Below are 27,884 nucleotides of genomic sequence, written 5' to 3' on the forward strand. Positions count from 1 at the left end.
TAAAGCGCTTTGGGAACGCTTGAAAAGCGCTATATAAATGCATATCATTTCATATATTTGTCTTTTTTTTGTTCGATTGCTACAATGAAACTTAAGTACATCATGTGTCAGTGAAAACGCAACAGAGTAAGGGTTAAAATAAAAAGTTTTTACTCCTCCCTAATACGAATTATTTTTCATGTATTTACCATTTTACTTTCATACAAGTTAGAAAACAAAACCCAATTATACATGTGGGCAATTTACTCTTGCACACCACAAGATGTCGCCAAATGTCAGGCTGACCTTAGGTTGCATACAAGTACATGATATTGGATGCACGTATGTATTTTTCGCGATACATCTGTGAAGCAAACGATTTAAATATTTAAGTAGATGTAAATATTTCAACTCACTTGTTCATGTCGTTTTTCGTATTAATTTTCTGGGGTAATAATACATATAAAATAAACTTTGCTTAGGGATTAAAAAAATCCGATAACCATGAAAGCACACACGCGGAAGTGAGGCTCAGATATAGGAAGTAAACAGGAAGCGAAATTTGGCTCTCGGAGGCTTTGTCATATTGGCCGGGGTTTTTTCCCGAACATGCTTCCTTGAGCATGATTTCTACCATTGCATATTTAATCGTCGACACCATGCAGGAGTAAACAAGATTACAAACCGAGGTAATGCCACGGTATTTGTTTAGGTAGTTATTGTACACGGGCTGATATTTTGCATAACATTCCCGAATTCGGAGCGATTTCGTTTTCAACTTCGATTTACGTTAAATCTGATTTACTCTAGTCTACCCGTAACGGTTAAGGCTACTCTCCTATACAATCACTCAACTAATGTTCTTTGTTATATATTTGCTTGGCAAAACAATCGTGCATCATTTGTATTCATTACTCATTCGCACTAATTGTATAATTGTATGTTCTATATATATATATTTATATTGCACATTACACTGTGTATCCACAATATTGAAATTGGCCTTTTATTCCCCTTATAATGTTCATAATATTTCTGTAGAGACAAAATGTTTTTCTTGAAAAGAATAATAAAATAAAATAAAAATAAATGAGATTTAAAACGATCAAAACACTCTCCGTCTGCTATATACGGTACATTCATTCATTTTCTAAAATGTTATTATTCTTTTGTTGATTTCCTCCAAAATCACCCCTGACCCCCTGACATTTGTCTCTCCTCCCATTTACGTTCCGTAATTATGGTTAAGGAGGAAGGTGGGATTGTTCTTATTGTACATTAAGCGTTTTTAAACAAGCCATGTTTATTTTGTATAGCCCTTAACCTCAAAGAGTCTCAAAGGGCTGCACAGACCACAGATTATTGCAAACCACAGACTATTATGACACGATCCCCTGATCTAAAACCTACATGAGGGCAAATAATAAACAGATATTGTCAACATAAAATAAAAGGTTTATTATAGGCTATAGAATATTAGTGTGTTTTAAGCTTGGATTTAAACATTTCCACTGAGGTTGCAGATCTAATCTCAAGGGGAAAGAGCATTTCTCAGCACTAGGGACCAAATGGAGAACACTCTCGAATTTGCGGATCTCTTCTTGGCTCTCGGGATCACTAGTAGACCAGCATTTTCAGAGCGAAGGCTCCAGTACTTTGAGCTGTACTCCAGGGTCTGAAAACTCAAGTCATGTTTATTACTACAGCCCTTAATGAGACCCCTTCTCAAGGTTTATTTTCCTCATGCTGAGGTTTTTGAGTTTTTCACTGCCCACATGTTGGTTTAAGATCAGGGGATGTTGTAATTGTAACCTGTGCAGTCCTTTATTAATGTGACTTGACTTAATCACAAGAAGTGTCAAAGGTCTTCTATACAAATCTGATTGATTGAATTTTTTTCTGTTTTAAGTATACATCTTCTTATTTGAGTGATAGAATTGTCTTTATTGTCATTGATAATAACGTAGTTTACATTGTTTACGACTGAATTAGACATGGCACTTCAAGATAAACATGTCACAAAAGACTTAAAAGAGAAAAATAAGATACAAAAAAAACATCTAAAATAGGCAAGTATTTACAAGGTAGTGCTTGGAAACTGACCTAAGTTCTAAGCACACATGAACAATAATGTAATAACATTTAGTGCAATGATATTAGCGGCACCACATTTCCAAGTATAGAGTTGAGAATTAAAATATGAATCCTCATTATCCCATACTTAGGCATGATATATATTTTCTTAGTTTTGTGCACTTGTTTAGGGTGGTAATGGCGCTGAGGGAGAAACTGTCTGTGCCTGTTAGTCCTTGTTTTAGGGGACCTGTATCATCCGCTAGAGAGCAGCAGGTTAAAGAGGAGGTGGCTTAGTGTTGGGTTCATAAAACGTTCCAAGAATGATGTTCCATAAGAATACATTTCTAATCTGTAGAACAACCTTACATGAACCTGACCTTCTTTTGTTTTCTTCATTGACTTGAAAAACACAATTGAATCTAACCTTGTTTCATTTCAATTTCAGTGAGTGGAATGCTGGTGTAAACCCAGTAAAGATGCACAGTCGTCTACAGGAGTTGAAGAAGGAAGAGGAGACTCTCCTCAAAATCAAGGTTATGCTGCAAGACCAGCTGAACAGGTTAAAGGTGAGTGAAAAGTGTATTCATGGAACCATTTGTTATCAACCCTAAAATTTTGTAATTCAATCTGTGTTTTAGTTTGAAGAAGGTGCCTTGAAATCAATCATTAGAGCTCAAAATGAAGAAGTGGAAGCTGAATCGCCATCTCCTGCAGTTGAGGTATCGTATCCCAGTGTCCATTGACAAAAGTGTGAATGCTAATGAGTGGCGTAGCATCAAATGTATATTTTAGGAAAATAGTTGGTTTCGGCACGTTTGAATACTACAGACGCTCATTCATAAGTTGAAATTGTTTGTAAGTTGCTTCAGTGCTATATTTGGTATGTTTAAGGTTTTTATCAGTATGTTTAAGGCTTGTATAAGTAACCTGTATTGTTTTCTACCCCAAAAAATAAACATTTCATAAAATAATATGCTGTATAAAGATAAATAAAGTCAAGTTTAACTTACTTGTGGAAGATGGGCTTCAAGAGTTAGGCGACTTCCTCCTCCATGGTAAAAAGTGGCAGAAAAAAAGCGATCCAACCATTTTCTCAACCGCATCAAGCTTTCTTATTCCACTTTCATTTCAAAAGAAACGCCCCGCCTCTTTACACTTTATACCAAGCTTATTGAATGTATGCACGAGATATTAAACAATAAAAATGTCAAAGTTCTTCGCGCGCTGGAGATACAGTATACAGTAGTATGTTTACACACGAACTAGGAAGAGGAAGCTGGATTTCTTCCTCGGGGTGGATTCTGGGTGAGCTCTTAGAGCGCCACACGCCGGAAAGAAGCACTACATTACTGTCCTCTACTCGGAAAAAGGTGCAAACAATACAAAATCTAACTTGTAGCAATGTCCAGATATTTTTCGACATCCCCAAAAAAAATGTTCATATCTACCATTTTTCGTAAGTCGAATGGTCGAAGTAGGGGAGCGTCCGTGCTTCTCTGGAGGAAAAATCTTTCTTCTCCATGCTGGTGTAAAGTAGTCCCGTTGAGGTCTTTTTATTACAATAAATCATAGTACAACAAAAACAACTGTTAAGGCGGAATATATTCCAGGGTTGTCCTCCGTAAAAAGGAATCGGAAACTCATGTGATGAGACCTATGTCTTATAAAATGTGGTTGGTATGAGCTTGGTTTGAAAGATGAGTCCCTGGGCTTAGTGGAAGTTTACCAAATTTACCTTATTTTCAATCGAGGGTGGATAAGCTGACTCATTGGAATCAATTCTTAGCACAAATCCCTAAATAATCATGAAGTGCATTAACAACAACTAAATGATGTGATTTAAACAGTTATAACAGGAAAACTCATTCATATGACTCTGTATGCCAAGACATTTTACAATATTCCGTCAATTTTCTTGGCAATACTAAATCATATCTTTCAAATCTTCAGGACATCAACCTGGACGACGAAAACAAAATCAACTGCACTAAGCTCCTGCTGAACACGGCTGCCGATCACGACATGGAGGAAGAAGAAGACGAGGAGGAAGATAACGAAGAGGAGGAGGAAGTGGAGGATGATGACAACGAATTCGGGTCCATGCTCGAAGGAGATTATGAAGAGGATGATGACGACGAATAATGAGCTGCTATGCTTCCTTCACACGGAAAATGACCTCACTACTTAAAGAATTCAACAAAAGTTTGAGATGTGTTTAGTTGTTTACCAGTGTAGTATTTTCACTCGAGAAGTTTAATTTATTGTTGAATTCTTGTGCAGCGTTCATAGTGTCCTCTTCATCACCTGATGAAAGCCATCAGATTTGATGTTTGATTAGCATATTAGTCAGTTATGGCAGATGATGTTAGAAAGGCGATACAAAAATCGCCGATAAAGTTGAGGTGCTTGTTTTCTCGTAACTAATCAAATTCATAAATGTGCCTGGTAGCATTAATAAAGGTATGGCTGGGCCATGTAATAAGACAAAAGCACAGAAACAAGTTTATGTCTGTGATTTTGTGTTCTAGGAAACAACTGTATTTACATGTTACTGAACTATATCATACATCTGTCTCTCGATAGCGAATCATTTTTCCTATTAAATAGACGTTTCAAACCGTTCTTGTTTTATTTGCTGGTGCAAAACCAATACAGCACTGTTTTTATTCTTGCTGTAGAACACGCCAAAGGGTTATGCAGCGTTAACACTTTGGCGCTAACAAAAGCATTCAGCGTTTTCAAACGGTTGCAACAATGCGAGAGAGAGCCTCACAATAGGGCCAGCTCTGCAAACGCCTGCACTGCTACAGGGGCAGACCACAAAAGAGGAGCTTTCCTCCATACATCTATGGGTCTGCATGTACAAATGTACATTTAGTGGGCCTAAGTCCTAGAAAACAAATTGCACTGGACCGAGCTTAGACCATCGATAAATGACCTCTTTGTAAAAGGTAATTGGATTTTCTTTTTTAACTATATTGTGATTTGCAGTGAACGGTAAGGTTTTAACAATGAAAACAAAACCCTAAGAAGTCTAAAAGGTTTGAAAATGTTTGATGTGTTTTTGCATATGCATACATATTTAAGAATGTGAATTAAAATGAGATTTAAGTAAAAAAATATGTTGATAGTTGCAAAACCCTCGCTTTAGGGTAAAATAAAGCATGGTGTGAATGCGTAGATAAAAATATGTTGTAAAATTTGTTAAAATTATTTTGCCAAACCCTCAAAATCAGGGCTGCTAAACTTTTACTTAATTATTGACAAGAGTGAATTTAATATGGATTAATGTGTATTTATTCGTGGTAAATTATTTTTTGTGTATCAGACCGAATATACTTAATATATATCCATCTGTCAATTATCTGCACCGCTTATCCCCAGTAAGGTCGCAGGGGTGCTGGAGCCTATCCCAGCTATCTTCAGGCATGGGCAGGAGACACCCTGAACCGGTTGAGTTTTCATGTATATAATAGATATATAAAGATATATATAGATATATGAAGTGGCTTGCGAAACTATTTCGCCCCCTTGAATTTTCTGACCTTTTGCCACATTTCAGACTTCAAACATAAAGATATAAAACTAATTTCTTGTGAAGCATCAACAATAATCAAGTAGAACACACTTTATTGGATATATTTTTTTTTAACATAAAACAAAAAAGGGGGTGTGCAAAATTTTTCAGCCCCTTTATTTTCAGTGCAGCAAACTGTCCAGAAGCTCAGTGAGGATCTCTGAATGATTCAATGTTGATCTAAATGACTTAACGATGATAAATGGAATCCACCTGTGTGTAATCAAGTCTCTGTATAAATGCACCTGCACTGTGATAGTCTTAGAGGTCTGTTTAAAGCGCAGAGAGCATCATGAAGAACGAGGAACACACCAGGCAGGTCTAAGATACTGTATACAAGCCACTGTATGTGTATATATATATATATATATATATATATATATATATATATATATATATATACACATATTCAATTTTTACAATGTATATGCCGGACAGCTTTTTTGTCAAACTTTTTCTTAATTATGTAATATTGATTAATGTGAATTTATTCATGGAAAATTCATTTTTGAGTATCAGACAAAATACACCCCTTCGCTCTTTCTCTATGTATATAGACTGTATGTCCATTATTGGCATCTTTTAGCCCCAGCAGGGTAGCATGGGTAGTGGAGCCCATCCTAGCTATCTTCGGGCAATGGGCAGGAGACACTCTGAACCGATTAAGATTAAATAGCATATGTACATATTATTATTATTATTTTATTTATGTGGCAGATTCAAATGAACTATTGAATTGCTTATTTTGTAAATAATGTGTTATAATTATTCATTCAAACATTGACTGGCTACATATATGCCATTCACTGGACCACAGAATATAAAAGAAAAATATCTTGTATATGCCAGACAGCTTTTTTCGTCAAATAAGCAAAGTTGAGAATTTAGTAATTACATTCCTTCTTAATATAGATCGTTTTTGTAAAAATCCAAACCAACTTGGCAGAAAGTTATCGGGGTTATGTCTATGGATGAAAAATACAAATACATGAATTAAAAAAAAAGTACATAAACAAATAGGATTTAGAAGCACTTGGTAAATAGTTAAAAATAAAATACTTTTCGGATCCTTCATCGGTTACATATAAAAAGTAATCAGATTTAATACTGATGGATATTTTTAAAGAGACAGTGTATACTATTTAGCGCCTCTAAGTGGTAAAACAAAACTATGGATTTAAAGAATAAGCAAAAATACATGAACTATTAAATAAACTTTTAATTCAAAATTTGAATTGAGTATACAATTTCAATTTATTTGACAGAAAATGAGCTTCACTCAGAGGGATCTGACATGTTTGTCCACTATTTTACTGATACAGGTACCCAAAAACTGCAAATTTTGCGAAAGCCTGGGCAATAAAATGATACGGTTTGGTCACTGAGTCTCTGTAGTTTGTATTCTTGTTCTTTTAGCAGACGTTTTGGGTTGCACAACACAATACAGCAACAACCAGTGGTCAAGTAATACACACTGTCCCTTTAAAGTCCATACTAAGAATTTGGAAATGAATTCCTTCACTGGGAGCGGTTTTCAAGTTTTGGGACTAAAATGACCTGTACACGAAATCAGAGGAATAATAAATATTTTTCTTTAACAGGAGAAAGAAAAATATTATTTTATGAGCTTAGGAATACAGCACATCTGTTCTATATATCTTTGATTTTCTGTGTGCAAAAAAAAATGTAGTAATGACAAAAATATGTCTTTGAAAGTCTGTGAGTGAATGTGGATTTGTATCGATTCAAAGCAAACAGTTATATCTGCAGGTTTTGAGACTTCCATTTTCAAATATTTTTTTGCTTACAGTTGTGAAATGATACTTGTGTAAGGCTCAGCAAGATGAGTTCACGGACCACTGAGTTTGAATGTGGGAGTGTGGTTGTGTTTTGGGGGATGAGGGACCCCCTTAGTGTCCATCGCATGCACTCTAACGACAAATTTGCTGAGCAATCTAGGAACTTGTGTGACTCATTTGAGGTGCTGTTGATATTTTACAATGACTATGTTTACATGCAGGGAATAGACTCAGATAAGAAGTTGGATTTTTGGTGCATTTATTGTTTGCAAGAATTTCAATTACCCATAAAAGTCCTTCCCACATTTAACTTCTGACTTTAGAGGAACAGTGTGTATAATTTGACCACTAGATGTAGCTCTATTGTTTAGTGCAACCGAAAACGAATACTAAATGGCAAGAGGGAGAATACAAACTACGGAAACTCAAGGTGACCAAACCATGTCCTTTTTTTCTTCCATTTTTTGTTTTATTTTGGGTACACGTAGCAGAAAGATCACCAACAATGTGTCAGCATCCTCTAGGTGAGGCCTGTGTTGTGGAAAATGGAATAAAATTGTCTCGACCTATGAGTGTTTAAAAAAAAATGTTTGTTTATATGAGAGTTATTGTATTTTTGCTCATGATTGAAATGAATCTTATTTTTAAATTATTATTTTCTTACCACTAGGAGGTACTAACTAACACACACTAGCCCTCTAAATAATGATTTCATTCAGAGCACTCACAGAAATCAACAAAATACATTGCTTGTTTGTTCCTCAGTCCCAAAAAATGTGCTCCATTGCTGGATCGAGTGTGTTTATAAGTTGTTCTTATATGTAGCTTTCCAGATGCATGGCCTTACACTATTAGTGGATGGATACCAGGGTTTTTGTCATGAGGGCAAAAAGTAAAATGGAAATGTCCCCCCAAAAATTAACCAATACACATAGTTTCATTCTTTTCTGTACTACGAGTTCATAGTTCTTTGGGGCGAAAGGATCCCGGATGAGAGAAACTGCGCAATCTGCACAAAAAAATCGGAACAGTCAAATGCGTATTCATGAAGGAGTGATGGGAAAATAAAAGGACAAACCCAACCACTTGTTCAGAACGTTCGCAGTCGGACCAGGATCATAATCAGATTTCCGTGTGAGTTTACATGGCTATACATCATCGGAATCCAATCAGACTTTTGCTTGAATGTTCAGTGCTGTACAAAATAATAGCACTGTAATGTGGCTTACCAAAATATTCCGGGTATTTAGTATATTTTTATTCTTACATGCCAGACAAGTTACCAGTAGGTGCAGTAGATTCTCAGTAAACAAACTAGACCCAGCTTTCATAGTAGGCACGCTCCTAAGGCTGTGCATATGGGCAAACAGTTCAAAGGCGTGTGTTGAAATTTTTTTGCAGTGTCTGCTGTTGACTGTACAAACCTAAAACTATTTGATATTTCCCAAAAAAATTCAGCAATCCTAATATTTAGTTGCATGACCACTTTTTTATAAATGCTTCACATCTGTGTGGCATAGTCAACCGAGTTCTCGATTGGATTAAGACCTGGGGATTGGGCTGGCCACTCTATAACATTAATTGTATTGGTCTGGAACCAAGACTTTGCTTGCCTCCTGGTGTTTTTGGGCTCATTGTCTTGCTGAAACACCCATTTCAAGGGGTTGTACTCTGTAGCATTGGGCAACATAACCTCTTCAAGTATCTTGACATACACAAATTGATCCATGATCCCTTGTATGCAATAAATGGGCCTAACACCAGATTAGGAGAAACATGGACACACCATGATTCTTGCACCACCATCATTCACTGTCTTCAATGTGTACTGGTAACTTGTTCGTCATGTTACAATAAAATTATACTAAAATCTGAGATATTCTGGTTAGTCACATTGCACTGCTATTATTTTGAACAACACTGTAAACTTAGTCACTGTAGTACATTAATTGTACCGTACACAGAAAGTGGAGCAGAACTGGACCCCAAGTACGCTGCAGGCTGAAGGTTACAATGTGGTCTGAAAGTGCGCTGGGTGTGTGCTATGTGCTTGTGTTGGTGCTGTGTGTGTCTGCGACTGAGGACTTCGACTGGACAAAGAACGACCACGGCTCCTTCTATTATGGCACTTTTCCAGCTGGTATGACCAAAGAAAAACCAAGATACGACACATTGTGTCTACCAGTTTGTCACTTCAAACGATTTTCACACCAGGATTTTCGTGGGGTGCCGGCAGTTCAGCCTATCAAACAGAAGGAGCCTGGGATAAGGACGGAAAAGGCCTGAGCATCTGGGATGTGTTCAGTCACAAGAGAGGCAAAATCCTGCAAAATGACACAGGCGATTCTTCAGGGGAAGGTTATTACAAAGTCAAGGTGAGAACATCCGGAGGTGATGACACACAAAATTGTTCCACCTACAGATAATTCATTCTTCTGTTGGACAGGATGACTTGTCACTGATGAGAGAGCTCAAGCTGAACCATTATCGCTTTTCTATCTCTTGGCCTCGACTCATACCCACGGGAATCAAGTGTGAGCAGTATTATTGTATATTATTGCATGATTATTGCCATGTGGGGTTATCAGCACAATCTAGAAAACAGTCTGGTCGAAAATAGGGATGATTCATGGATTCCATTATCACGTAGGTCATCGGGGCACCACTTCCTGTGGTGTGTCTTCAGCAAGTACCAAACCATATTTATCGAAGGATAACAGCAAAAAAATGATGACAAGGATACTAGCCCAGTAACACACAATGATTGTTGTAAAACTAAAATAAAAACAGGTTTTAATATTTTCAATATGTTTTGATTAAACTGCAAAAAAATGCATTATTACCCCTTTAAACCATGCTCAATTTAGGTATATCTCTTATTTTACTAAATTTTATACTTTTTTTCAAGTAAATTACACAAACAATGCATAAAAATGAGCAGAATTATAATAAATGCCTGAACTTCTCATTTTAAGATTTATATTTTCATCAAAAAAAAAAAAAACAATACTTAAAATGAGTACATTCATCTATTATCCATACCAGACGATTTTGTGTGTTATATCTACTTTTTAAAGTAAAAATATTTAATAAAAGACAAATTATTACCTGATTTTTTTGTCAATGGGGTAATCAGGTATCTGTAGGAAAATACTGATGACATGCATCCCCACTCAAAATATTTGGATTTATTTTTTAAAACTTTGATAAAATGATAGTATTTTTCTTTAAACAAAACAAAATATTAAGATATCTCCTTCGAATGATTGTGGATACAGACGCTGCCCTACTTACGAGTGAGATGTGAATGACCAGTGCACTCGGCAATCAACCAATGGGGGAATAGCTCAGCCAATTTTAATATTTTGTGAAATATACACAACAATATACATGAAGAGATTCAGGACGAAAAACAGGATATTGGACAAAATACACAACAAAATAAGCAACTAAATACAAACGCTGCACTACTTACGAATGAGATACGATTGTTCATAAGTTGAATTTGTTCGTAAGTTGTTTCATTACTATATTTTGTATGTTTAAGGTTTGTATAAGTATGTTGAAAAATTGTATAAGTAACCTGTATGGTTTTGAAACTGAATAATAAACATTTCATAAAATAATATGCTGTATAAAGATAACCAAAGTCAAGTTTAACTTACTTGTGGAAGATGGGCTTCAAGAGTTAGGCTACTTCCTCCTCTGTGGTAAAAAGTGGCCGAAAAAAAGCATCCAAACATTTTCTCAACCGCATCAATCTTTCTTATTACTGTACACTCTCATTTCAAAAGAAACAGCTCGTCTCTTCTTTACTCTCTACATACACCAACAACATTGAATGGATGCATGAGATGTTAAACAATAAAAATGTCAAAGTTCTTAGCGCGCTGGAGATACAGTATAGAATGTTTACACACGAACTAGGAAGAGGAAGCCGGTGGATGCTGGGTGAGCTGTCACAACGCCACACGTCGGTAGCGGCGGAAAAAAGCACTACAGTAATGTCCTGTACTCGGAAAAAAATTCACACAATACAAAATTTAACTTACAGCAATGTCCGGATATTTTTCGACATCCCGAAAAAATTGTTTGTATCTACCGTTTTTCGTCAAATGGTCATAAGTAGGGGAGCGTCTGTACACAAAATAAATATATAAAAGAAAATAAAACATTTTGTTTAAACCCTCCAAAATATTTTGATTATAATAATGAGAACTACAACAAAAAATAGTGTGATGCAATGAAAACTAACTTTAAAAAAGTAGGGCCATTTTCTTTTGAACATTGAAGGACAACCTCTAAAAAGTTTGTTCTATTGGGAAAAATAATAACAAAACCCAGGTCATTTTTGAACCTCCCAAAATATTGTTGTTTGTTTATGTCAAGGTTAAAACTTGAGATTGTAATAGAATGAAGAAAAGAACACACTCGGAGATTTAGATTTTTTGATAGCCCCTTCCATCGGAGTTGCGTGTTTCCAGGATCGGATCAGGGAGAAATCACGCTCCTACCATGGCAGATGCCTATTTATTGGAAAAACCAAGAATGAAACTACACATCTGATTGGTTTATATTCATCTTATTGGTTTGGACAGGAGTCACATATTTAATGTTGTCTGCTAGATGGCGTGTGAGTATAATAAATAAGCAATAGGGATAGTGAAACTCTGTAAACACAATGCGTCTCTGTGAGAAGAAGCACAAGCTTTCAAGCGAATGTGGGAGTGGGAGTCAAGGCCATCTTGATTAACCAGCTAGCAGGCCTTCAATTGTAGCTTTTTAATCCGAGGCACATCCCTTGGTGCCTGGGAACTTATTCTCCTGACCTTGAAGGTATTTGCGAAATCGTAAAACCCCACACTTATTGAGCACTATAGAAATATAAACGTTTAAAGATATGAGTATAAAAGTAAGAGTACAAAAGGTATATATTGGGTATAAGCAGGTTTACTTTAACTTGATTACTTTCAATTACTTTTGGATTACTCCAATACCAAATATGCTGATAAAAGACAAAAGAAACTAAATATGAATAAAATTACTAAATTTTGTGCAGGCTTGGGGAGTAACGGAATACATGGAACGGCAAAAATGATGTTGGCAAGCTGTTTGGATTTATTTTCATTTTGTTTCTGTCGCATTTTATGTTAGTTTTGCCGGAGATCAAAGATATCAAAGCCAGGAGCGAAAGCTTACCACGTGTTGTGAGTCATAATTTTATTCATATTTAGTTTCTTTTGTCTTTTATTAGCATATTTGATATTGGAGTAATCCAAAAGTAATCGAAAGTAATCAAGTTAAAGTAACCCTACCCAACCCTGGGTATAAGAGTATAGAATATAGTATAAAAGGCACATTTAGACCATAATTCCCTTAAAGTTTATAACAACCTGAAAATGTAAGTCAGATCAAACTGAATTATCCCAAAACCTTGGTCGTTTCGATTCAAACAATGCAAACAAAATGTGATCATTTTAACACAACAACCGAGAAGTAGGTGAAAATCCATGAAAGTCATGGAACCATTTTACGGTTGAACCAATTATTGTTTAAGTGTGGAACGTTGTTTCCTTTCTTTTCCTCCATCAGTACAAAGTGCTTTAGAAAGGTCTTGTAAAGAAGGGTATTTTTTTCCAATTTTTCGATTCACAGCCGATCATATCAATGAAAAAGGAATTCGATACTATGACGATCTGATCAATCAACTGCTGGGCAATAGGATCACTCCCATTGTGACTTTGTATCACTGGGATCTTCCGCAGGTCTGTTCTTAAAAAAACAATCGCAATTCCAATAAATGCTTCTCAAGTTCCTTCATCCTGTTTTTTTGGTTTTTAGGTCTTGCAAGAACGATATGGCGGCTGGCAGAATATAAGCATGGTCAGCTATTTTAATGACTTTGCCAACCTGTGCTTTGAAAGATTTGGCAACAGAGTTAAATACTGGATTACATTCAGCAATCCTTGGGTATGCTTACTTTGCATTACTGTACAAATTCTCTTGTATAAGTTGCTAATATACAGTATACAGTCTGTAGCGGTGGAGGGCTACGAAACTGGTGAGCATGCTCCTGGACTGAGGACGAGAGGAACCGGATCATATAGAGCTGCTCATCACATAATCAAGGTACGACCAGCAATGAATTCCAGAAAGTATCGTGTCGTAATTTGAATTAAAATGGGTATTTAATGACAAAATGATAACGTAAATATATAAAATTTATTGTATGGAAAAGGGTCAACATCGTGGATAACCATCACTCTACCCATTTGAGGAATAATAAAACACAAACTAAGACTTCTAATTGGAGGTTTAAGATGCAATATAAATACTATAAAGTGAGTTATTTAGTTTTGAAAACTAAAGACCTACAATAATTTGAGATTTTTTTTTTTAAATCTACCTAAAACTTCTTACATTGTCCGTTTAACAAAAAGTGTCACAATGTTCTCCACTTTTCTACAGGATATATCATATAATTCACTGAAATGGGCAACCGGCTTATGTTCGATTATCAAATAAATTCAGATGAAAACAAAACGTCATCGCATTTACCTTTATTTAAGAAAAAGTAGACAAGAAAATTTAAAAAAAAATTAAAGAGCAGTCGACGTAAAAATAAGATTAAAGGATTATTATTTATCATTCGTTATGCTACGTGTTACCGGAAAAGAGTATTTTTAATTACTTAATCTCAATTACTGAGAAAATTGTCTTACACCACACTAATAACGACTGGATCGGATGCGCCAAACATGCGACCCACGGGCCAGATCATTGCCGCCAAGGTCTTAATTCAGTCTGCGAGACAACACCCAGAGAAGCATAAGAGAAAAATCAGCTGCAGTTTGAAAAATTGTCCACTTGATGTTGACAAAGCCCGGCACCACCTATAAAACAACGCGAACTATATTTCGTTCTCTTTTTTTTCTTTCTGTCTCTCTCTTTCACTCCGTTTCTCATTCTCTCTTCCTTTCTCTCGCTTTCTGACTTTCTCTTTCTCCATATGTGCCTCTTTTTCTCTTGTCTTCCTTCTTTTTCACCTTTCTTTTATCTTGCTCTGTCACTTTTTCTCTACCTCTCTTTTTCTCAATTTCTTTCTTTCACAATTTATCTCGCTTCTTTCTCTATATATGTATATTCTTTCTTTTTCTAGTCAAGTCAAGTCATGTTTAGTTGTATAGCTACAAAGAATCTCAAAGGGCTGCAGAGACCACAGAATATTGCAAAATATAGACTATTATTACACCATCCCCTGATCTAAAACCTACATGAGGGCAAGGAAATACTCAAAAACCTGAAAATGTAAATAAAAATGGTCCGCATACATATAGCACTTTTCAAGTCAATGAAGACTTTCCAAAGCGCTTTAAACTCCTCAACATGAGGAAAATGAAGAAATCTTGAAAAGGGACCGCACATGAGGTAATCCCCCTTCCAGGATGACCAGGCTGCAATAAATGTTGCAATAACAAATAATATACAGATAGATAGATAGATAGATATTGTCAACATAAATTTAGGTTATTCATAAACTATAGAATAGAAGTGTGTTGTAAGCCTAGATTTAAACAGTTCCGTTGAGGTTGCAGATCGAATCCCAGGGCACTCCACAGAACCAGGGCCTCTCTCTCTCTCTCTCGCACTTCTTCATTACCTTTTTCTCTTTTTGTCTTTTCTCTTTTCTTGCTCTCCCATTCTTATTTTCTTTGTGCCTTTCTTTAATTCTTTTGTTCTCACTTCCTCTCATTAGCGCTCTCTCTCTCTCGCCCTACTTCATTCCCTCTTTCTCTTTTTGTCTTTTCTCTCTTTTCTTGCTCTCCCCCTCTCTCTCCCTTAAATCTACCATTCTGGCCCTGTTAGAGTTCGGAGTATTGTATTTCTGAATACAGAAAACTTTAGTGCATAAAATTCCAATTGCAAAAATAAAGGACTGATATATCTTTAAGAAATAGAACATAGCCAGGCCAGACAGTTTTGATTCCTAAGAGTCGATAATGATAAGAAATAATGAAAACAAAATATTTCTCGTCCCTTTATCTGCAGACATGTCAAAAGTTAATAAATAACACAACAAAATGGCTGTTGATCAACAGAAAACAACAAATTTGTTTGCTTAAATAAAAATAAAATACAATTAATACTAATTCAGTCCTTTAATATAATGGACTCTTCTTGCACAGACATGTCTCAATGTGTTTAATTACAGTTACAGTCTAAATATTTGCGAGTTGGACTGAATTTGGTTTCGAGCAGTGTTGCATTCATTGTTTCGAAAGATTGCAGGAATAAGAATTCTTACAACTCCAGATCCTCTTTGCACGTAATTTAGGCAAGCTTGACCACAAGATGGTTGATAAATTTGTTTTCGATATTGGACAACAACAAAGGGGATTGCCTAGGATGTCAGTTCATTATTTTGTCTATTGTATTTTATATTTGTTCATTATTCTGACTATTATTCACAATTTACATCATTGTCATTATTTGGGATAAGTCTATTCTGTTTAAATATGGGACACCTGCAAAGGTGATTGTACAGGATGCCAGTTTGTTATTTTGACTATTATACCTCACTGTTTGCACTGTTTTCATCATTATAATTCTTGGCCAATAACGTTGCTGTTCTTTGATAACCACACCTTTAGGGCATATCTGCTTTTGTCATCTAGGAGATTTAATAGAAAAAGAAGAGTTTAGGGAGGGCTTTTAGAACAGGTTGGAATTTCTTAGCTGATATTTGGGTTTTCCCTTGTTCTCTTTGCAAGTTCAATACCCATTGATGTTTTCTTTCCTTATCTTCAGTGTCTACTAAACTATAAATTATCAATGAGCCAGTCTATTTTTCAGGGCCCTTTAGTTAATACTCCTGAGGTAGACAGCAATATTGACAGCTCAATGAGGCTTTACTCAAAAAATTAAAATTAATTATCTCTATAAAACAATTGTCAGGACCAGAACGGAAACAGGACCCAATTGCGTAACGTTTACTACAAGTTTTATTGAAGGAAAGAGAAAGGGCTGTGCCCGCGATCCGGTGTTCGCTGGACGCCGGAAGCAAGTCGCTCTCGTACTATGATTGTGATCCGAACACGGAAGTGGATCTTCCGTAGCAGGCGATGGCGGTGTCAGGGACGGAAAAAAATGGTCGGTGGCCGGGACTGGGAGAGTAAAACATTGGTCTGGGTTGGAAACAAGTCGTAAGCCAGGATGGAAGAGTTGAAGTAGTCGAGATAAAAAAATGGGTCGTAAGCCAGGACAGGAGAGCAGACGTGGTCAGGATCAAAAATGGGTCGTAAGCCGGAACGGTAGAGCAGACGTGGTCAGGATCAAACCAGGTTGTAGCCGGAGACAAACGGGAGCAAAAACGGGACAGGTGAGAGTCTGGGTCAAAATAGGCTCGCCGTGTATACACAGAGGTTCGCAGACGGACTGAGGACAGAGGATTGACAGGACTGGGTTTGAGTAGGGACAGGGAGCCAATCAGAACCCGCGGCAGTTGGCGCCAAATGAGCGGGCACAGGTGAATCACATCAGTAATTATGACAAAAATCTCTCTCTCACAGGCTCACGCTAAGGTTTGGCACACGTACGACACGCAGTGGAGATCAAAGCAAAACGGTAGACTCTTCCGGAAAAATGTATTCGTCTATGAAGTTACTTTCTAAGAGCCGCCTTGTATATTTTCAGGTCTTGTGGGCATCTCCCTGTCGGCAGACTGGGGGGAACCCATCGACATCAGCAACCAGAAAGACATCGAAGCAGCCGAGCGATACGTCCAGTTCTCTCTCGGCTGGTTTGCGACACCCATTTTTCATGGGGACTATCCTCAAGTGATGAAAGACTTCATTGGCGAGTTCACTTTAAAGCTAAATCCTGCAAAAAAAAATCCACACTGACACTGTGTGTCCTAGCTTACATCCTCATCTGGTTTTGTGAGTATGCCAACAGGTAGGAAAAGTGTCCAGCAGGGTCTGGGGGCCTCTCGCCTGCCTACATTCTCCCCCCAGGAGAAAAGCTACATCAAAGGCACTAGTGATTTCCTGGGCATCAGTCACTTCACTACGCGCTACATCACCCAGAAAAACAACCTGCCGGGCCGAGGAACCAGCAGCTACTTCATGGACCGCGACTTGGCAGAGCTTGTTGATCCCAAGTGGCCTGATCCTGGATCAGAGTGGCTCTACTCTGTGCCATGGGGGTTCAGGCGCATGCTCAATTTTGTGAAGGTGATTGTGACTTTTGGCCAAAAAGAAAAAAATAATCAGATCAACCATTGTGGCTCATGAATCTTAAAGTTATACTTTGTCCATCATGTGGGTCGATTTGACGGGACTTTCACCTAATGGTTTGTTTTGTTTGAAAGAAACAAACATTTAGTGTCCTTGTACAAATGTTTGAATAAGCCCATTTCTATCCTACCTCTTATACTTAAATGTTAGTAATTACTTAGCCCATGTGACAAACGAGACGTGTGCAACACCATCGGAAGGCACCTACGAACAACTGTTGTCCACTGTGCGCAGACAGAAACTTCAGTAGTATGTTCACGTCACAAAATCTTCGGGACCGGCCAAACTAATTCTCCCGAGCAGTCTAAAGGGGCAGGAGTAGTGGAAGACCGTAAAAAAAACTGGGCCGACAACATTAAGGAATAGACTGGTGCCAAATTTGCCACAACCCAAAAACAGGCCAGGGACTGTCAACAGTGGAGAGAGGCTGTCCAGAGTTGCATCCTCATTGGTGCCCCGGCGACCCATGCGGTTATAGGATCCGTAAATCACCCTGACTCTGTCCCTATTGGCAAAAGTTATTCGGAGGAAAGGAAGGCGGGTCCTTTTTTTTGGCATTTACAGGCTTTTATAGTTTAAAGCAGAGTATTTTAGCCTGCAATTAGCCGGAGAAGATGTAAATCACAAGTAAGGTTGATCTACGGCCTAGAGAATATAATTTTATGGGGCTAAAAAGACAGCAACAAGCAATGTCCATCCATGCAGAGATGCTTTCCAGCTGATTTTTCTAGATTTGTCGGCATTATCGCGGGTTTTGGGTTCGTAAATATTTACACGGTTGGATTCACTACGCTCACGGATGTAAGGTGACCATTGTCGCGTATTATCATCGAATGTGATAGCTGCAAGACGACGTGTTTGGTGAGCTATTCCGGCTTTAGATTTTTGGGGGGATCTTGTTTCAGACTGATCGCGATGTTTCTGTAATAGGTATATTTCAAAATGGGCACCGTAACTTGAATCCAAAGAGTTTAAGCTTTCTAATAATGTGTGGCATGACAAATTTCAGTGACTGGTGACATTGTCCAGACTGTACATGTCTGAGACACAGATTTGCTTCTCAACAGTCCGAAGGAGTTAATGAAGTTTGACTTATCTGACTGTTTGGTTGACGTTCCTACTGTAGCACCTTATAGTCTGGTGCGCCTCATGTATGGAGAATATATGACCAAAAAAAAAACATTTTTGAGATGAACGCCTCATAATCCGGTGTGCATTCTAACGCAGAAAATACAGTACTTAATAAGAACATCGTAACAACAGTTATAATACCTTTTTTTAAAGAAATACTATACACATGTCAAACTGATAGCCCTTTGCCGCTAATCAGTAACAGAAAAGCATAGCTCAGCTTCGAAATACACTAGTAGGTGACACCTGATGTAAACCTTCTCAAATCAGTTTCGGATCACTTTAAAAACGTGGATATTGTATTTTAAATGACACTAATAACAGAAAACAATCTTGTCAATCTCAACAGCAATCAAGCACATTCACAATATTATATTTCAATATGACGTTTAACAGCAAACACAATGTGAGGTATGTACCTGTATTTACTCATCGTTTGATTTAAAGAAGAAAAAAAAAAAGATGTATTTTCTTTCATGAAAAAGTTGTCTGCCACCCGGGTAGATACGTTTTGTTGTACGCCTTTTTTTTTTAGGTTTGAACAATTTTATTGACACTATTAACAGCAAATAAACAATGTGAGGTTTGAACAATTTTTCTCGATAATTTTAGCATCAATTAAGCATATTCACAATTTCGTTATATCTGACAATATGACATTTTAACAATTTTTTCAACATTTTAAAAGATGCACGCCCCGGGCGTCGGGGCAGACGTTATTTCAGACAGTGATATCAGGAGCCTCACGTAGATGGAGTCGGCATCATTATCCGCCATCTTGCTACGAGTACCCGAAAACAAACAAAAAAAAACTTTTTTTGTGACTTTGAGTCTCTGTGATTTGCATATTTCCTTGTGTTTTTTAGCACTCATTTTTGGTTGCACAACACGATACAGGGACATCTGGTGGGCAAATAATGCACACCGTTCAATTTTAATAAATTGTTTTAGATCAAAATAGATAAAAGAGGATGGGACCATTTTGAATCCAAAATGTGAAACTTCTCAACCAATCAGGTGTAAGAATACAATATAAATATTGTATATTTTTTCTAGACCCAGTATGGAAACCCAATGATCTATGTGACTGAGAACGGAGTCTCCGAGAAGATGCACTGCACGGATCTGTGTGACGATTGGCGGATCCAGTATTATAAAGACTATATCAACGAGATGTTAAAAGGTAAACGCGTTGTGATTCTTGGGATTGTTAGCCGCATTGGCGATAACTGCAATTTTGTTTTCATGCGAGCCCTCCGAGACGGCGTGAATCTGAAGGGCTACACAGCCTGGTCCCTGCTCGACAAGTTTGAGTGGGACGAAGGCTTCAGTGAGAGGTTCGGCTTGTATTATGTGGACTTCAGGAACAAGAACAAACCTCGCTATCCCAAAGCTTCCGTTCAGTTTTACAAGCGCATCATTAGCTCAAATGGGTTTCCCAACCAGAGAGAGGTAGGACGTTCTCACTTTCATAATTCAAAAAAAAAAAAAAACTATGTATGTATGTTTTTAGTATTTATGTAGTACTTTTGTTGCATTTCGAAAGACGATTTTTGTTGTATATCTGTAGTTTTTTTCCCCGCATTATTAGTCGTTTTATGGTTATTGTATTTTTGTAGTATTACTGTATTCTTTTTTAGTATTTTTGTGCTATTCCTGTTGTATTTTGTAGTATTTCCATATAAGAATGGTTGTTGTATATCTAGGATTTTTGTAGTAGTGTTAATATAGTTTTATTTTTTTTATATCATAGTATTATGCATTTATATTTTTTTAGTATTTCAGTAGAAGTATAATTGATGTATTTCCAAAGCACTATTTCAGTAGTATTTCCAGTCGTATTTTTTGTCATATTTCTTTAGCATTTTGTAACATTACTGTAATTGTCTTTTTGTAGTATTTTGGGGTAAATAATTCTGTAATAGTATTTTGTAATACAGTATAACTGTGGTAGTATATTTGTAGTAATTCTATACTATTTTATTATTATTATCTGAATGAAAGCAAAATAATATATTTGATATTAAGTTTTGTAGTTATTGTGTACTATTTTTGATGTATTTCTGTCGAAGTATTTTTGAGTGGAAACACTGTCAACCCGGACCAAAAGTTAACCACTCTTGGGAGCCCCTAGTGGTTTCAAGGCCGTAAGCAGCCGCTCAGCTCGCTTATGCCTTGGGCTGGCTCTGGCTACTTATGAAATACTCAAAAGGAGCATAGTATCTTGCATTATTTTTTCTCATTTTAAGGATTTTTCTCCTTGTTCTTTTAAATAAGTTAACTGAACCATCTTCGTATCGAGTTTTTGTTTGGTCCTTTCCCATACTGTCAATGTAGGGTTTATTCAAGGTATTCAACCAATGAGTTTTTAACATTTGTCAGGAATAAATGTATTGATCTTTTCATGAAAGAAAAATAACAAATCTCAAAAATTATGATTTTGGGCAATGAACGTTTTTCAGTCTCTGAAAAATAGAAAACAAAGAAAACAAATATTGGGGTAAGGTTTTTATCACATGACATTAGTATAGTTTTACTCAATTTTAAATTTGAGCCAAGTCCAAAATATGTTTCTAGTTTAACCCCATTTTCTTATTAGAAAAATTATATTAAAAATAAAATATTATTACAAAGGATCAGTTTTTTTTTTTTAAGTATTGAATGTCATTCTTTTTTACTCAATATTATTAGGAATTAACAAGCAATATTGGGCCAATATTTCGCTTTATTTCAGATATTTGGTACTCAGAAGAGCATCTTGTGGCGTGTTTACAATATGGTACTATAAATTAGAATCTGGTGGAGTTTTTACAGTATGGAAATGTAAATCAGAAAAAAAGTAAATTATCGATATAATTTTAATTGTATGTGATTATATAGAAAACTGCATACAATGAGTTTAAAAAATGGATCAGTTTGTGCTTTTTAGGCTGAAATTGTAATGAGGTTGTTTTCATGAAAGATACCAAAGTGAATAAGGTTAAATGGTATGAAGAAGTCTAACTGAATAGCCAGTTTTAAACTCCTGAAGTAAATACAGTAAATGCAATTCATTGGCCTAAATTTGTGAATGTGGATATCTAGAAATAAAAAGAAGAAAAAACACGTAACCTGTGTGTGGATCATATTTGGGAATGCTATATTTGCATACTTTTACAGGTTGAGAGCTGGAAAAGAAAGGCTGTGGAGACCTGCTCATCTAGTAACCAGCTGCTTGCGGCAGGTCAGTTCATCTTTTGTTTCTGTAGGACACCCCAATTACTAACATCTAGCTGGGGTGAACAAATAAGGATTCTGAAAAAATGAATAAAATCTGTGGCAAATTGTGATTTGGAAAAAATACATTGGCTTCATGAATGTGACAATTAAATAAACCAATGATTGGCATAGTTCATAGCTACAAATTCTACATTTATACACCTGACTGGGAAAAAGACCAAAACACAGTCTTAGAAAGGTTTTGTGCGATTCTGTAAAATAGTGGTTCTCAAATTGAGGTTCTTGAAGAGACTTAAGGCAATCTTATACAAGTGCTTCAATTCAAAGTAATAGCACTTGCTTCCGTTATACCTTCGATTCTAAACGAATAAACCAATAAAGCAATCAGTCCCATTGGAAATCAATTTTCTCACTTTTTTTTTTAACTTAACCAGGAAAAATCAATTCGAAACATTCTTAAAATTAGCACGATTAGATGATTTAGTTTAATTTTTTCAAGACTATTTTTCTACTACTACAAAATTATTCACTGCGACGGGTAATTTGCACCATTTTATTTTTTAAAGGCAAGTGTCAAGGTTAAAACTTGAGATTGTATGAGAATAAAGAAAGAACACACGCTGAGTCGGAGATTAAATTTTTGATAGCTTTCCATCGGAGGTGCGTCCCACTGACCTTTCACCGAGGTCTGCTTCAAAGATCGGCTCAGAGAGAAAATCATGCTTCCCCCGATGGCTAGAGAATCATTTATTTTGGAACACAGACATAAAACAACACATCTGACTGGTTTAAGCGAGATCACGTGAATACACGAAAACCAATCTGATAGGTTTGACCAGAAAACGCATGTTTAAATGAAGTGAACAATGCTGGTCGCTAGATGGCATGCGAGTAGAATAAATGAGCAATAAGGATGGTGAAACTTAATAACATAAAAGGTACAATGTGTCTGAGAAGTCAAAGCAATGGCAAAGGGAGGCAAACACTTCTCCGCACTTCCCAGCACCAAAGCGAAGGCCATCTTGATTAATAGTTAGCAGGCCCTAAGAGGATGCAATTGTTGCAAGAATATAAACAGCACCTGGATATAATCTTTGGCCTTGTTAAGGCACTTTTGAGGATAAAAAAATCATACAAAAGGCACATACAAACTATGATCAAATTTATCTTACAAATTTTTCTCTATTTTAGTTTAAAAGCTCATCATTTGTTAAAAATGTATCAAAACGAGTAAAAGTATCTTCCCATAGAAAAATAGCACAAGTATAATATAATCCTTACTCTTTAAATACAAGTAAAAAAAATTCTACTTTTGTTTAAGCGTTTTAAGTAAAATAGGGAAACTTAAAATGAGCAAAATTGCATTATAGGGCAGATTATATGCCACATCATATAATTTTATGACGTGCTCCTAGAAAGACAGGTTGAAAAATTAATAAAAATTAAAAAAATAATAATAATAAAATAAATTTGCTTCTATATTACCTGTAATAGAGTGAACTGGGACAAGAATATAATTATCTATATGCAGTAAAAAAATGTTAGGGCATACAGTTGTACAGTAGGCTGAAATAAACACGTCACAGTTGGCTCACCAATTTAAAATGTTTGAGAAGCGCTGGTGTATAACAAATGATCTTGGCAGAGAGGAAGTCAATATAAGAGAAATCTTCTTTGTTTGCCCTCCCCAGCTAGAAGAAAAGCAACGGATCATGCAGAAAAGCCAAGGGTTTGGCCTGTGCATGATGAAGTTTAGAACTTGACTGATGGTACAAGTCTTGACTTCAAAGTGTGTCATTTTGCAATGTTGCTCTGCAATTTTACTAACAATTTGAATGGAGTGTCTTTCCAAATCGTAATTCAATATTTGGCTACATTCCAAAAGCGTTAGGATGGTTGCTGTGCAAAGCTGTTGGGTGCAAATGATGCATGCAGTTCTCAAAGGGTTTTCCACTACTGTTAATCAACTCTGAGGTATTTCTCTTTTGTTTTGATAGAAGATCAGCGGAGTACTGCTGCCAATATTCTAAGACTTATACATGGTAAGACCACTTGTGCTCAAAATGAGTAAAATAAGGACAACCAACCACATTGAGAAATGTTCAAAAAGTGCAAACCCTTTGAGTTCTGCGACATGCTTTATTATTTAACGGTGTAAATCTAAAGGAGGGATTGGCAAACGTTTTGAGTCGTGGGCCGCATTAGATACAATAATTGGTCAGAAGAACTGGGCCAGGAGGGAAAAAAAATATGTATTTTTTTTTTCTCAATCTATTACAAGAGTTTTGAATATGATACCTAGGCAATATATGAGCAAACTTATCTCATTTCATTACTGCTATTTCAAAAAGATGCATTTTCTTTTTTTCCCCCACCTTACAAACTCTTCATTTTTATTTCATTGTAAAAGTACCCATCCATCGATTATCCGCACCGCTTATTTTCACTAGGTTGGCGGGGGCGCTAGAGCCCATCGTAGCTATCTTCGGGCAGTGGGCAGGGGACACCTAGAACTGGTTGTCAGCCAGTTGCAGGGCACACAAAGACATACAACCATTCACACGCTCATTCTTCCCTAGGGACAATTCAGACCGGCCAATTAACGTGCCATGCATGTTTTTGGAGTGCGTGAGGAAACTAGAGTGCCCGTAGAAAACCCACACAGGCACAGGGAGAACATGCAAACTCCGCACAGGAATGCTGGTTGCTGGATTTGTACCCATGACCTCAGAGCTGTGCCGCTGACGCACTAACCACTCAAGCAAGAACATTTAAAAAGATAGTTAAGAACAGCAGCCGCAATATGCATTCACCAATGGACATGTACATGTTATTTTGTTTTTATCTGTCAATACATAGAAAATGCCATAAAACTGGTTTTGAAAGACTCCCGATTCTATGTCCTTTTTAAGCACTTAGTTTAATGATATGCCTGTACACATTAATGCTTCTAACTATTTTTATGGGGGTGGAGAGAAATACAAAGGGACACTTGGGACAAGAGTTGTACCAAATCAACAACTTTGTAATAGTAGTACTTTTCTTTTCTAACACTTTAAACATATTTGTAACTTTTTTCATTTAGCGTGGGTTTACTAGCCTGATGGGCCGTATATGGCCTGCAGGACGTAGTTTACCCACCCCTGCTCTTAAACAATGTTCGCTTAAGAGTTTCTGAATCATATGTGTTTATTGCAGATCCGCTGGCCAGCCACATGGAGATGGTAACAGAGATTGTTGTTCCGACTGTTTGCACACTTTCCATTTTACTGAGTGCCGTCTTTCTCATGTTCCTGCTACAAAGGCGGAGCTAAAACCTACAACAATCACAACCCCATAATACACAAGCACTCAGAGGAGAAGTCAATCAATTATTTAATGATTGCGTTTTCAGAAAAAGACTTTATATTGACTTGAATTTTACTTTGAAGTGGGAACAATGTTCGCTATAACGAGAGCTGGAATCTTTGGAATAAAACGTTGCTGTGAAACACAACTATGCTTTGTTTTTTTTTGTTTGTGAATAAAGGAAAATGTAAACCAAAAGAAACACTCCTACTGTTTCTGTGTTGTGTGAATTGAGACAAAGTTCACAAGTCTGCAGCACACCAAGTTGGAGAACCAGGCGGGCTCCGTGGAGTCATCGGCTCTTCTTTTATGTGTTCCGTCTAAAAGATGAGTAAGAAAGATGTAGCTGTTTATGGGTATGAAAATAGTGTAATGATTAAAGATGCAAGAGGAGATATGTTCCGGTACATCCAACAAAATAATGAGCTTTGTCGGCCTACACTGTGTTTAAGTGATCTAGTGATTTAGTAAAGTTTTTGAATAAATAGTGTGTACACACACACACACACATATATATATATATACAGGGATCAGAATGGAGATTTTCATTTTCAGCTGAAATAGCCAGGGTCCAGGGGCCGCAGGCCCCGGCCAGGTCCAGGGCGGAGCCCGGTGGGGGGCGAAGCCCCCCTGAAGCCAACAGCATTTATCTTATTTGTTATGTGAAAATTGCACTAGAATGAATTAAATCCAACAAAACAGAAACCATGTATTTTATATATAAATACTGGACTGTCTCAGAAAATTAGAATATTGTGATAAAGTTCTTTATTTTCTGTAATGCAATTAAAAAAACAAAAATGTCATACATTCTGGATTCATTACACATCAACTGAACTATTTCAAGCCTTTTATTATTTGAATATTGCTGATTTTGGCCTACAGCTGAAAAAACCTCAAAAATCCTATCTCAAAATATTAGAATACTTCCTCAGACCAAGTAAAAAAATAATTTTATAACAGCAAAACTAAATCAAACATTTGAAAATGTCCATTGATGCACTCAGTACTTGGTTGGGAATCCTTTTGCACGGATTACTGCATCAATCCGGCGTGGCATGGAGGCAATCAGCCTGTGGCATTGCTGAGGTGTTATTGATGCCCAGGATGCTTCGATAGCGGCCTTCAGCTCATTTGCATTTGTAGGTCTGGTGTCTTTCATCTTTTTCTTAACTATACCCCACAAATTCTCAATGGGGTTCAGGTCAGGGGAATTAGCAGGCCAATCAAGGACAGTGATGCCATGGTCAGTGCACCAGTTACTGGTGGTTTTGGCACTGTGGGCAGGTGCCAGATCATGCTGGAAAATGAAATCCTCATCTCCATAGAGCTTTTCAGCAGATGGAAGCATGTAGTGCTCTGAAAATCTCTTGGTACACAGTTGCATTTACTCTGGACTTGATGAAACACAGTGGACCAACACCAGCAGCTGACATGGCTCCCCAAACCATTGCTGACTGTGGGAACTTCACACTGGATTTCAAGCAACTTGGATTTTGCTCCTCTCCAGCCTTTCTCCAGACTCTGGCGCCTTGACTTCCAAATGAAATGCAAAACTTGCTTTCGTCTGAAAAGAGGACTTTGGACCACTCTGCAACTGTCCAGTGCTTCTTTTCCATAGCCCAAGTCAGACGCTTCTTCCGTTGTCTTGAGTTCAGATGTGGCTTGACCATGGGAATACGGCTATTGTAGCCCATTTCCCGGACACGTCTGTGAACTGTGGCTTTTGATACCTGGACTCCAGCTTCAGCCCACTGTCTTTGAAGCTCCCCCAAATTCTGGAAGCGGCTCTTCTTCACAATTTTGTTAAGGCTACGGTCATCTCTCTTGGTTGTGCAGCGTTTCCGGCCACATTTTTCCCTTCCAACAGACTTTTTGTGGATATGCTTTGAAACTACACTCTGTGAACAGCCTGCTCTTTGAGAAATTTATTTTTGTGTCTTACCCTCCTGATGGAGGGTATCAATGATGGTCCTCTGGACAGCAGACAGATCAGCAGTCTTCCCCATACTTGTGATTTAGTTTACTGAACCAAGCTGAGTGTTTTTAAGGCTCAGGAAACCCTCGCAAGGTGTTTCGAGTTAATTAGATGATTCAGGTGATTAGTTGAATATCCTACTTGTATACTTTTTCATGATATTCTAATATTTTGAGATAGGATTTTTGAGTTTTCTTAAGCTGTAAGCCAAATTCAGCAATATTCAAATAATAAAAGGCTTGAAATAGTTCAGTTGATGTGTAATGAATCCAGAATGTATGACATTTTTGTTTTTTTAATTGCATTACAGAAAATAAAGAACTTTATCACAATATTCTAATTTTCTGAGACAGTCCAGTATATATATATATATATATATATATATATATATATATATATATATATATATATATATATATATATATATATATATATATAAATTAAAAAAATAATAATATATTGACATTAAAAGCATTTGTAAT

The 27,884-nt window shown here is 36.8% G+C and overlaps 3 protein-coding genes across 6 annotated transcripts in view; 2 read left to right on the forward strand and 1 right to left on the reverse strand.

Moving 5' to 3' along the window:
• Positions 1-514: 514 nt before the first annotated feature.
• On the forward strand, positions 515-4,675 carry snapc5 (small nuclear RNA activating complex, polypeptide 5). Its single transcript, XM_088340148.1, has 4 exons — positions 515-668; positions 2,501-2,621; positions 2,694-2,774; positions 4,006-4,675. The coding sequence occupies exons 2-4, from the start codon at positions 2,532-2,534 to the stop codon at positions 4,195-4,197; spliced, it is 363 nt and encodes a 120-aa protein (XP_088196274.1). The 5' UTR covers positions 515-668; positions 2,501-2,531; the 3' UTR covers positions 4,198-4,675.
• Positions 4,676-4,817: 142 nt separating this feature from the next.
• Positions 4,818-25,572, forward strand: lctlb (lactase-like b). Of its 2 annotated transcripts, XM_088340149.1 has the most exons (15): positions 4,818-5,006; positions 9,396-9,571; positions 9,646-9,806; positions 9,878-9,965; positions 13,087-13,196; positions 13,273-13,401; positions 13,465-13,560; positions 17,001-17,055; positions 17,125-17,286; positions 17,386-17,663; positions 19,914-20,040; positions 20,110-20,309; positions 22,017-22,080; positions 24,074-24,118; positions 25,275-25,572. In XM_088340149.1, the coding sequence occupies exons 2-15, from the start codon at positions 9,445-9,447 to the stop codon at positions 25,388-25,390; spliced, it is 1,758 nt and encodes a 585-aa protein (XP_088196275.1). In that variant the 5' UTR covers positions 4,818-5,006; positions 9,396-9,444; the 3' UTR covers positions 25,391-25,572. The 2 variants fall into 2 exon arrangements, with proteins under 2 accessions (XP_088196275.1, XP_088196276.1); XM_088340150.1 differs by lacking the exons at positions 4,818-5,006; positions 24,074-24,118 and having other exon boundaries at positions 9,400-9,571.
• The window catches only part of zwilch (zwilch kinetochore protein), a 20,549-nt gene continuing 18,099 nt past the window's right edge, over positions 25,435-27,884 (reverse strand). For all 3 annotated transcript variants that reach the window (XM_088340144.1, XM_088340143.1, XM_088340145.1), the window contains one exon: positions 25,435-25,744. In XM_088340144.1, coding sequence (XP_088196270.1) covers positions 25,632-25,744 — 113 coding nt within the window. In that variant the 3' untranslated portion in view covers positions 25,435-25,631. The remainder of the gene's footprint in view (positions 25,745-27,884) is intronic.

This window comes from Urocampus carinirostris, chromosome 7 (genome assembly GCF_059441175.1).
Source record: "Urocampus carinirostris isolate Australia breed hairy pipefish chromosome 7, RoL_Ucar_1.0, whole genome shotgun sequence".
Taxonomy (NCBI): Eukaryota; Metazoa; Chordata; class Actinopteri; order Syngnathiformes; family Syngnathidae; genus Urocampus; species Urocampus carinirostris.